Source organism: Acomys minous (genome assembly GCF_964271855.1).
Source record: "Acomys minous genome assembly, chromosome: 7".
NCBI classification, from domain to species: domain Eukaryota; kingdom Metazoa; phylum Chordata; class Mammalia; order Rodentia; family Muridae; genus Acomys; species Acomys minous.
This window is the reverse complement of record NC_140488.1, coordinates 70024622-70036906: the sequence shown is the minus strand read 5'-3', so window position 1 is coordinate 70036906 and position 12285 is coordinate 70024622. Positions and strand designations below refer to the sequence as shown.

The 12285-nt window shown below is 42.1% G+C and overlaps 1 protein-coding gene across 1 annotated transcript; it reads right to left on the bottom strand.

Moving 5' to 3' along the window:
* Positions 1-2115: 2115 nt before the first annotated feature.
* On the bottom strand, positions 2116-12285 carry TAF9B (TATA-box binding protein associated factor 9b). Its single transcript, XM_084789270.1, has 8 exons — positions 12193-12285; positions 10730-10852; positions 10050-10131; positions 9402-9538; positions 9182-9316; positions 7733-7808; positions 5211-5321; positions 2116-3961 (listed from the first exon to the last, which is right to left on the bottom strand). Exons 2-8 carry the CDS (start codon positions 10778-10780, stop codon positions 3798-3800), a joined length of 756 nt encoding a protein of 251 aa, XP_084645396.1. The 5' UTR covers positions 10781-10852; positions 12193-12285; the 3' UTR covers positions 2116-3797.

Below are 12285 nucleotides of genomic sequence, written 5' to 3'. Positions count from 1 at the left end.
GGTTCCAAGTACTGAGCATTTCAAATGTGTCTCACTTTCACAGCTTGAGGAATGTCACACACACACACACACACACACACACACACACACACACACACACACACACACTTAATTCTCAGGATTGTTTGGCCCTTGTTGTAGATGAGGTCAGAAGTTGACATTGTGAAGAGTCTGGGCACGGTGTCTGCTTGTAATCCCATTACTGGGTAGCAAAGACAGAAGGATGGAAGTTCATCCTTGGCTACCTAGGGACTTAGGCCAGTCTACTTTATGAGATCCTGTCTCAAGCCCTAAGGCTTAAATTATGACTATAAGTGCCATTTGCCTTTTTAATTTACCTCTTTATATACCTCTTTATAATTAACAATTACCTTTTTTTTTTTTCTTGCCGAGTGGTACATGCCTTTGGTTCTAGCACCATAGATAGTACTTTCCACACCAAACATGCCTGCAAAGTTAAGACCTGTTTCCAAACAAAAATAATTCCATTTTAAAAATTTATTTTTTATGTTTATAGTGTTCTGCCTGCATACCAGAAGAGGGCACCAGATCTCATTATAGATGGTTGTGAGATACCATGTGGCTGCTGAGAATTGAACTTAGGATCTCTGGAAAAGCAGTCAGTGTTCTTAACCTCTGAGCTATCTTTCCAGCCCTGTCTTTTTGAGACAGGGTTTCTCTGTGTATCCTTGGCTGTCCTGGACTAACTCTGTAGACCAGGCTGGCCTCGAACTCACAGCGATCTACCTGCCTCTGCCTCTCGAGTGCTGGGATTAAAGGTCTGTGCTACCATGCCTGGCAGACTCCCAGGATTTTCTATTTACAAAGGTCCTTCGATTTTTTTGAGGCTTTATTTTTAATGTGTATGGGTCTTTTGCATGCATGTACATCTGTGTACAGTGCCCATTTGAGGCCAGAAGAGGGTGTTGGATCATCTGGAACTGGAGTTACAAAATGGTTGTGAGCTGTCCTGTAGGTGCTAGGAATCCATCCAGGGGCCTCTGGAAAAGCAACCCAGTGTTCTTAACTGCTGAACCATCTCTCCAGCCCCCTATTTAGATTTTTAAGACAGGATGAGTAGAGAAACTCCAGTTTAAAATGAGAAAGTAACTTGGCAAGTAACCAGATATTTCAGTATTATGTATTGTGGAACACACTGGAGGGAATATGTGATAGTTGACCTGTAGGAATTTAAAACCTAATCAAAAAAGATAGCTATAATGAACTATTCCTGGATATGTAAGTTAGAATAGTGTAAGGGTGTGCTTCTAGATTTAATACAGGAGTACTAAGTTGATAAAATGCTGAAAAGGCACAGATTTTATTTTAATTTTTTATGTTATTTATGTAAACAATGTTCTGCGTGCATGTATACCTGCAGGCCAGAAGAGGGCGCCGGTCTCGTTATAGATGGTTGTGAGTCACCATGTGGTTGCTGGGAATTGAACTCACGACCTCTGGAAGAGTAGTTAGTGCCCTTAACCTCTGAGCCATCTCTCCAGCCCTTTTAAAAGTTTTTTTAAGGCACAGATTTTAAGTAGTCAAATCAGTATGTTTCCACATAATCCCCATGCTATAAACGAGGAATCCAAATTTGTGCTTTTTGGTGGTGTATGTGTAGAACTGCTGCTTTTTCATACCCAATGGCATAGTTAATGGCTTACATGTAATTAAAAAGGGTATGCAGTGAGAAGCTACCTTCCTATCTGTGTGCTGGCTTCCTTCCACAGAAGCACCCTTCCTTCTAAAACCAGTTCAGTATAGAGCTCTGATTTTCATTGGTTTCTTTTATTTATTTCTTTTAATAGTTTATTTTTAGTTTATTCACATTACATCCCCCTCTCTTATCACCTTTGGGTCCCACCCTTCCTTATACCCTCTCCCTCTCCTAGTCTTCAGAAAAGGGGAGCCCTCCTCCCCTAACATCTGACCTCAGCCTATCAAGTCTTATCTGGACTGCCTGTACCCTCTTCCTCTGTGGCCTGGCACATGGGTTTCTCTACCATGAGTCCTGGAAAAGCATGATGTGCCCGGATGCTGCATCAGTAGATAGCTATACTGCTGCTTTAGTTGCTTTCCTCGAATCCCTTCAGTCAGAAAATGAAAGGGGACTGATAGCGTTAAGTGTTTATTAAATTATTAAACCTTGGGACAAATCCATTAATAATTATATAGCTCTCACAATCTTGAGACAACTTTCGTACTTACACCAGCTAAACCCTCACAACATCCCTGTGAGGTAGGCAGGGTAGATGTTAGCCTCCCTAGTACTAGTGGGAACAGGGCTCAGAGGTAAAGTAAGGTCACATTGTTGGCAAATGAAAGTAGTAATAGAACCTAGGCCTTCTGATATTCTGCCTCCCTGAGAACATTCAAGTAGTGAAATCCGTGTTGTGTAATGCACATTTCTCTTATGCTGTTGATCAGATTACCTTTCCCTAATATCCCTAAACATTCAAACCTGGACAGCATTTCCATCTTGTTACTGTACTATTTTTCATGTGTCAAACACATGCTGATACTTCCTATTAAAAATTGATGATCCATGGCTATAAAGTCTAAGTAACATGAAGGTTCCAGAGAGTTCTGCTTAATGTTTTTCCAGTGTTGGCTATGTGGAACTTAAAACCAATTCAAACAGTTCTTTTTATGTCAAAAAGCTTTGCTGACTTCCTCCAATGAGTCTTGTAGGTACGTGTAAAAACAAAATAGAAGGTCCTTAGGAAGAGGCTGGGAAATTCTGTAGGGCACAGCTAAGTGGAGTCAGATGATGCTAATCAGTTTTCCCTGTTTCCCTGACAGGGAAGGAGAATCCTTAGAATCTACCTTCAGGTTTGATCCCATCTTAACATGTGACCCCCTCAGCAGCAAGCTAGAATGACACCAACAGAGTGGTTCAAGCTGTAGTGACCAAAGCGCGCATATATATTATATATATATGGTAAGAAACACAACAGCAACAAAAAGAATCCTTGCTCTGTGGTTTTGGTCTAAGTCCAGTGTAAGTTACCAAGGCAGGTTTTAAGTCATGTCTGTCAATTATTAACATGAAAGACAGTGAAGCTCTCAACTTGGAATGCAGCTGGATGGAACTGACTGTCAATGAGAAAAGCTTAACAGGCGGGAAAGGCAAGGGCTGAGACCCAAATGCTCAGTTATGGATGGAGTGAAAAAGCAAATGCAGACACTCAGATTCAAGGGAACTACAGAGTGCCAGGCATCTAGGGCATATTAAAAGTCCACTTACAGTCTTCTAGGTTTAAGTGCAATGGCAAATGACTTAAGGCAATGAATGAGAGGTGGGAACAGAAAACAAAGGGGATCTAGATGGGGAGTTAGAAGACCAAAACCCAAATACATTCAGAGTGGATTTAGTACCCTTCTAAATCCACTGTTATTTAAAAAAAAAAAAAAGTTTCCTAAGTTAAGAGATTTGGTCAGAAAGATGACCAAATGTGAATGGTTCACTAACAAAACAAAGTCCAATTTTAATGTCAGTGAGACCAGGAACTGAAATTCAAGTGCTGCTGTCAGTGACACAGGGCAGAACTGCTTCTAAAAATAGAATTGCCATGGTGAGACTCCACGTGAATGAAGCTGTCTAGCAACAAGTGTGTGCACAGCTGAAGCCTACGGAGAAAACACTGCTACTCATTACAAAAATCTACCAGGTGCAACTAGTGTGAAGAACACTGCCACGACACTCCTAAGATAAAACTTAAGAAGACCTAGGCTGTTCAGGCATGGTATGGGCCTAAATGCACTAAAATGCTACCGTGTAGAACAGACTGGACTCCTTACATCGTGTCATTGTCCTCGTCATCATCGTGCTTCCTCTTCAGTGGGTTTGACTCACTGGCCGTGTTCTGTGAGGAGACCATGTTGGTGGCAATGAGGATATTTTTGGGCCCAATCATTGAAGGATTAATCAGAACATTTTGGACTGCAGTTGTTGCAGGAGCTGTAAACAGAAGAAAACCCCCCCACCCCTCAGATGAGTTACCCATGATTCAAAAGTAGACAACAAAGCAGAATGTAATTCTGTATACATGTTTCAATAGCCTAGCATGTAACTACATCATAGAAGACTTCTAAGTAATTACCTAGAGTGCATTCAATCTTTAGATATTTTTACCTTAAATTTGCTAATAGCGATGTTTCCCAGGCATAAGGATGTTTGGATATATATATGTATACAAAAATATTAAATCTCCCTAAACCTATTGCAAAGTTATTTTATTTTATTTATTTTTACACAAAAATACAATAAATGTGCCTACAGCAAGAAGAACCATGCCACAATCAGGAATTATAAATGTTACATTCATAGTGTTATGGCTATTTGTATTTGGCAGCCTTGAAGAAAACATCTTTCCTGTCTTGGTGAGCCTAAAATTCTGAATGTAAATCAGTATCTATCATATCTTGTCATTATCTACTTAAAACATCTATCTAGACCTAAAAACATCTTACCCTCTAAACAAGTAAGCTTAATTGTAAAACTGAACTATCTGGTCTTCAACCCCATCAGAGACTAGCATTCAGTGCACTGAATTCATATGCAAGGCCAGGAGACATGATTCTCATATAAGGCCTTTTTCAAAACAATTGCATGCATGTATGTATGTATGATTGTATGTATGTATGTATGTTTGTGTACCATGGGACACATGTGGAGGTTGGAGGACAACTTTCAGGAGTTGGTTCTCTTTTTAAACTGTGTAGGAAATCTCCATCCACGCTGGCCATATGCTTCTCTCTTCCCCTCCAGTCTCTCTCCCTCTTCCCAAGAATTCTCCCTGTCTCCCCATGCCCAGGAACCGTAGCCACACCGATCTCATTTGCCCTGCCCAGGTGTGACGGCCTTTTATTAATTAGCATCACACTAACAGAGATATGTTTCAAAAGATGTGCAATCTGTACACATTAGTAAACCGCTGCATCAGCAGTCTATCATGAGGTGAATAAAAGCACATTTATAGTATTTTAGAATTTGATAAGCACACTCTATACCACGCACCTGAAATTCTAGGTATATGTAAAACTTCACCACGTAATCCTACAGACCTTGCTCAAAGAAGCCTGATTTGTAGCTTTACCTATCACCTTTGTGTTGTGACACTAAAGCAAAAGTCTTCCTAGAGTAGTACAGACTGTTTACAACTGAGAAGTATTCGTGAATTCCGTTCCCCCCTTCCATATCATGGTACCTGGTTTGGCAGGTGTGGCTTGAGAAGGAGGAATCTGTACTGAAAATCTTTGGCTTGTCACTGACACTGGAGTTGGGACTTTATTCGGAACAGATACTGCTTGTGGGGGTGCTGTAGTATCAATGGACAGATGGTATTAGTTAGATGACATTTATTTGTTTGCTTTTTAAACTTTTTTAATTTTTGGTTTTTTGAGACAGTTTCTCTGTGTAGCCTGGAGTCCCTCTGTAGACCAGGCTGGCCTCAAACTCAGGGTGATGTGCCTGTTTCTGCTTCTCTGAGTGCTGGGATTACAGGTGTGCACCACCAAAGCTTACAGGAATACACTGTCAAAATACAGAGGGCTGATGGGACATGAGAAAATATCAGAAATAAGGGCAGAAGCCCAGCTGTTGACTCACGCCTTTGAAGCCAGCACTAAAGAGGCAGAGACAGGCAAATCTCTGAGTTCAGGGCCAACCTGGTCTACAGACTTGAGTTTCAGGACAGCGACGGCTACACAGAGAAGCCCTGTCTCAAAACAATAACACCCCCCACCCCCAAACAAAAACAAGCAGAAAAGAAATGAGGACAGAGTAATTTGAAAAAGAATTATAAATGGGTATTCTTCCCCGGTAATTCCCCCTCTTGGGAGTTTTTTTTCACTTTTGTATGTTTACTATGCTAAAAATAAGTTTGCTTAATTTTAAAGACTGCATCTTTAATAGAAATTTTGGGTTAAGACATACTCTAGGTGGTTAAATTCTAAAGACTGATCAAAAAATGGCTAGTAACATAAAAAGTAACTGGTTCTTCAAATTCGCTTGCCTGTTACATGTAACTGATTACTATACTCTGTTGTCGTTCCCTGCCACCCCATACAGGGTTTCTCTGTGTAGCCCTGGCTGTCCTGGACTCTCTTTGTAGACCAGGCTGGCCTTGAACTCACAGAGATCAGCCTACCTCTGCCTCCCTGAGTGCTGGGATTACAGGCGTGCACCACCGTGCCCAGCTTACCTTGCTGTTTTTTATGTGAGTGGCACGCATCTGCACAGTCCAGCTAGTCTGGTGGCAGAGACAGGCAGAACAATTGAGCTTAGGGTTCAGGACAAGTCTAGGCATCATAGTTAACTTTCAAAAAAATTGATAATTCACTTAATGTGAATTTACACAGATATTATATGCAAAGCTGCTCACAGGAAGCCATATGTAGATTACTGGAGCTATACATCTGACTGATTACAGTTCTAAAATGCTAACATGTAAATTTATATCCCGAGACTAGAGAGATGGTTGACACTTCAAAGGTCAAAGCTAGGTAGGCAGTATCCTGCAAGTGCAACCTGAATGATTAGAAGGCTGAAGGATACAAGTTTAAGACTATCCTAGGTTACAGAGCAAGACTCAGTTAAAAAAAGTAATCAGTCTTTTTTTGTTTGTTTGTTTGTTTTTGAGACAGGTTTTCTCTGTGTAACCCTGGCTGTCCTGGACTCGCTTTGTAGACCAGGCTGGCCTCGAACTCTCAGCGATCCACCTGCCTCTGCCTCCCAAGGGCCGGGAATAAAGGCGTGCGCCACCACTGCCCAGCTAATAATTAGTCTTATACTTGAAGTATAATGCCACCTTATAAGACTCAAGATAAAGGGAGTAAGAGACATGAGATTAATACAAGTGAAGAAGAAGGGGATTTTTTCCCCTCTGTAACACATGAAAAAATAATCAGAAAAAAATTAAAACATTCCTGGACACAGGAATGTAAGATAGGCTTGGGGTATTGTATGTCAGAAATGCCCCGGGTGTGATGGAGAGCTAACAAATAGGTTATAGGACATAGCTTGAGGGTGCTCACTGACCACTATAGGATAATAAGTATGACTTATCTTTTTTGAGATATGGGGTCTTTCTATGTTATCCAGGCTGGTCCTTGTACTGCTTTTAAAAGGTAAGAATTAAAAATTATTTTAAAAACCTTGAGCTGCTGGGCATGGTGGGACACACCTTTAATCCCAGCACTCAGGAATCAAAGGCAGGGATCTCTGATTTCTAGGCCAGCCTGGTCTACAAAGAGAATCCAGGACAGCCAAGGCTAACAGAGAAACCCTGTCTCAAAAAAACCAAAACCAAAACCACAAACCAAAAAACCCCAGAATCTTAAGCTTCTTGTATACTTCCAACCTCTTAGAACCTGTACCCAGTTTATCAAGACATTTTCTTAAAGTTCTTAAATAAGTAGGTAGCTGGCATGGGTGTGTTTGGAGACCTAATACATAGAAGGTGGAAACACAGCTAAGTGTTTCTGGAATCACAGGTAATACCAACAATAATTGGGCCAATGTAAGTTTTCTGTGTCTTTTTTTTAAAAACTGAATCTGATTAAAACAGGTGTTCTTTTGCTTTTACCAGAGGAAGAGTAAAATTATCAATGGCAACATATTGGCGTTTCCAACATACTGACTCCCATTTGGACTTCAGTTCTGGTTCAAAAGCAAATGCAGAGGCATTGTTTTTATTGTTCAGAAAGGCCATTCTCCCCTTTCACTTACCTACAGTGGGAGTAGTAGGTCGGCTACTAACAGCACCGACACTTAGTCTAGGAACTAGTCTTCCTTGGTTAGGTCCCTAGGGGGTTAGAAACAAGTTTTAATGTTAAGATTTTGACACCTAAACTTGAAGAGTGAAGTTGTAATGTTGATATAGGTTATTAGTGGATGATCCAATCCAAAAACATTTTTTGTTGGTTTTTTCAAGACAGGGTTTCTCTGTGTAGCCTTGGCTGTCTTTGACTTGCTTTGTAGACCATGCTGGCCTCAAACTCAGAGATCCGCCTGCTTCTACCTCCCTGAGAGCTGGAATTACAGGAATGCACCACCACCACCACCCTGGCAATAGCTTGTTTTTAATTATTTTTCTTTTTGTCATGCTACTGAGGACTGAACTTTTCTAGCTGTGTTTTAAATCCAATATCTGGAGTTTTTTGCATGCATGTATATATACATAATTATCGCCCTATTAATTCTGTATAATATTTAAGGTAGAGTCTTACAAATGAAGACAAATGCTCTCTTGTATTATAATATTGGATTTTAACTAATCAGTGTCTTAACTCTGCCTAAATTAAAACTGTCTTTACAGCAGAATTTCAGAAAACAAATGGGAGTTCCATTTTCAGTGCAGAGAGACTCTTAGGTTATATGTCTGAAAAAGGTCTAATTACTAATGGAATATCATTCACTTTATTATTGGATCTCACACACAAAAAGCTATGGTAAAGCCGGGTGTGGTGGTGCATGCCTTTAATCCCAACACTTGGGAGGCAGAGGCAGGTGGATCACTGTGAGTTCAAGGCCAGCCTGGTCTACAAAGCAAGTCTAGGACAGCTAGGGCTGTTACACAGAGAAAACCTGCCTCAAAAAACCACAAAATTTTTAAAAAGAAAGCTATGGCAAAGTGGAACGATTGTGAGGTACCAGATCTGGGAGTCAGTCCATGAGTTTAGGTTCAGTTGTATGATAAGAACAATTCCCACTGGGTTAGATGAAATTATCAAGTTCCTTCTAGTTCTCAAAAAATTTTTTTTAAATCCAAGAATTATTTTAACTTTTACCGTGCCATCTACAGGAATTTTGCTTTTTATAAGCTTACCTATTACTCCCACCTTTTTGTTTGTTTGTTTTTTCAAGACAGGGTTTCTCTGTGTAGCCTTGGCTGTCCTGGACTCTTAGTAGACCACTCAAGGTGATCCCCCTGCCTCTGCCTCCCTGAGTGCTGGGATTAAAGGTGTGTACCATTATACCTGACTTACTTCCACTTTTTAAAAAACATAGGCTAACTGAAACTTCACCCTCCCCCCCCCTTTGAGGTTCATGTAGCCCAGGATGGCCTTAATCCTCTTAATTAAGAATTAAGGATGGCCTTAACTCTTAATCCTGCCTCAGCATTCCTATTGTTGGGATTGCAGGCATGAGCTACTACACCTGGCCAGAAGTTCTTACCTTTTTAATTAAGGACTTCAGCCTATAATTTGGAGCTGTTAAGCAGTATCTATCAGGCGGCAGTCTAGGTCCTGCATATGGCTTAATCAGCGGCAGAGGGGTTTGATTTTTCTGCCTTGCAATATCTAGTAAAAACTGAAAGAGAAAAATCCTCATTGGAAATAGAATTTTTAATTTTTAAAGTGTAAGTAAAAATAACTGCAAATAAACATTTGCTTACATCTCTTGGGGGAGGAGAGGTAAAAGACTGGTCAGCTCGACATTGGATGGCCAGTCTCACATCGTCTGCATCAACAGTAGATTTCTTAGCATGACTTGAATAGATTTTTGCATCATCCAGAATTGTAGTCACATATCCTTTAAGAGCAAAATATTTTTTTTTCTTAAACGAATAAAGACATCTTAACTAGCTCATACTGACCTCACCGTGTAGGCGAGGGAGTCCTCGAATTCCTGATCCTCTTGCCTCCCCTTCTCCAGGAGTGCATTACAGCGTGTGCCACCAAGACTGACCTGAAGGCATCTTAGTGTTTAAGGCTCCCTGTTTTAAAAGGGCCACTAATTTCTGGAAGATTTATGAATTTGGATTTTAATAACTAGTTGCCTTAATTCACATGATACTACTATATTGAAACAGACTTGCCACATATATATGTAATATATGTTATATATTATATATACAGAAATATATATATTTATTATTCTATTACTGTCCCTTAACTTGAGCTCCTTTTCAGTGCGTTTCTCATTTCTAGATTAATAGCAACAGACTTTGGTTGAGATTAAAGTTCATTACAATAAATGATCTTTTAAGTCATAAGGTCAGCTTTTGTGTGTATTTATTTATTTATATATTTATGTAACTTACGGAAAGCAAATTCCAACATTTGATTTATAACCCTTGGCTCATACTCAGTGATTCCCATATCCTTCAGGATCTGTGCCATCACCTGTGGATTCAGAGAAAAAGCAAAAGCAAAAGCCAGATGCACGATGTAAATGAAGGAAATGATGGCTGGACCAGGGGCATATTTTTATATTTGCTACCAAGTCCCAAGGTGCTCCTCCTGGTGCCTTCCCCAGCGAGTGTCAGGGATCACACAAAATCAGTCATATGCTCTTGCTGAAAACTTTTAGCAAGGGTGCAAGCAAAGGCACAAGAATGGCCTTACTGGCTTTCCAGGCAGAGGTAGGTGTGGGTCCAGCTGGCTGTCATTTCAGATGTGTCAGTGAGTGAGGGAAGCTAGCATCTGAACCCATTTCGCAATCAGGGCTCCTAGTGAAGCAAGGAGTCTGCGGACTTAGGGGTGGGGGGCGACCTCGTCGGGCCAGTGGGACAAAGCCCGGCGGCAGCGCTTTGGAGGGGCTCACCCGGAGCCAGGACAGCGCCCCAGGGACAGGCGAACCCCATTGCCCTTTCCCAGCCATGTCGCCCGGCTGCAAACAGCGCGCGAGCCACCCTCCGCCCCCCGCCAGGCTCTCGGTCGGGTTTGCCTCACAGGTCTCCACGCCTCCGAGTGCGCCTGATCTCGCATTCCTCGCGCTTACCAAGGCATCTCTCGGAGCATTCTTGGGAGGCGCCATCTTGCTAGGCTCCATTTTCTCTAGCGACTCGTCAACCGAGGAAGAAGAGCTGCTGGCGGCGGATTCCAACTCGGCCAGGCTCCACCCCTGTGGGGAAAGGAAGGCGGGCCTAGCGTGCCGCTCCTGCTCGCCGCCCTGGGCCGGTTCCCAAGCACTAGTCCCCCACCTGTGTACCCCAGGGGCCCAGGCAGGCTCTGAGATGGAGAGGCGCAGAGAAGTCGCCCTAGAAACGCTCAGCGCCCATGCACTAAACATCTCCAGTTCTGTTCCGCCCATCCTCACTCCTCTTAATTACCACTAGTCTTCTGAGTTTCCTGGGATAGCCACAGAGGCCCTTCCTCCACCCGTCTCGGGGCAAACATAACAGCCCCTCACATTTGGATATCACACTAACAACGATTACACTTCTGTAAACACATTTACACGGGCCATAGTGCTACTACAAAATGATTTGCTACTTAGCTAACATTTGAATTTAGCTGGGCATTTTGAATTCTTTTTCAAATCTGGCAACCCTACCCAATAGGCCTGTGGGACAGGACCCTTGGTGGGGGGGGGGGGGTCCAAGGACCCTTTCATTCGGGTCGCACATCTGATATTTACATTTTAATTCATAACAGTTACACAACTGCAGTTCTGAAGTAGCAACGAAAATAATTTCCTCGTTGGGGTTCACCGCAACCTGAGCAACAGCGTTAAAGGGTTGTTGCTTTAGTAAGGTTGAGAAGCACTGCGACAGACACTGTTTTTCATCAGTAGGGCTTTGATCCCAGCCTACATAAGTACCATCTTCTTCCCTCTGCCCTTCTCTCGGTCTGAGGGGACTCTAACTGCTAAGGTCAACTGCCTCCCGGATTGCCCACACCTATTTCCCCCTCCCGGAATACGTTAGGCATAGGGATCAGCAAAGAGAGGGCCTAGCCCTTAAAGGCTCTTCCAGGAAGACAAGGCCTATGGCTATTTCTCTGTTTACAAATGCTGTGGGCCTTGAGCGACATGGCACTTCGTCTCCTGACTGCCAGAACTAAAAAGGCACTAGTTTATGAGTCTGGCTTAAACTGAGTCAGAGAATCCTGTTCCTATATTCAACAACGGCTCTATTATCTTCCGCCTTTAAAATGGTTGCGGTGGCACCTAGATCAGATGTATACGGCAAAAAGTCCTATCAGGGTGACCTCACAAAATTACATCACATCTCTTTCTGTCCTGGTATTTGGTTCTAGAGCTGCGATGTTAACGTCTTCAGGGCAACTGTTTACTAAGATTATAGAACTAGGCCTTGCAAATAAGGCTCCTTCACTTCCTCACAACAAAGGGATCTATTAGTTATAACAACTACTTCTTTACTTAAAATTCTCCAGTAGTACCCCCTACACATTACACTTTTGGGGCTTAGAGAACCTTTCACTTTGGGTAGGGCAGTTTACCTCATCAGATATCTCAGATGTCTCAACAACCTCGTCAGACGCCTCAAAAATCTCGTCGGACACCTCAAGGATCTTGTCATTGGGCACCTCAAC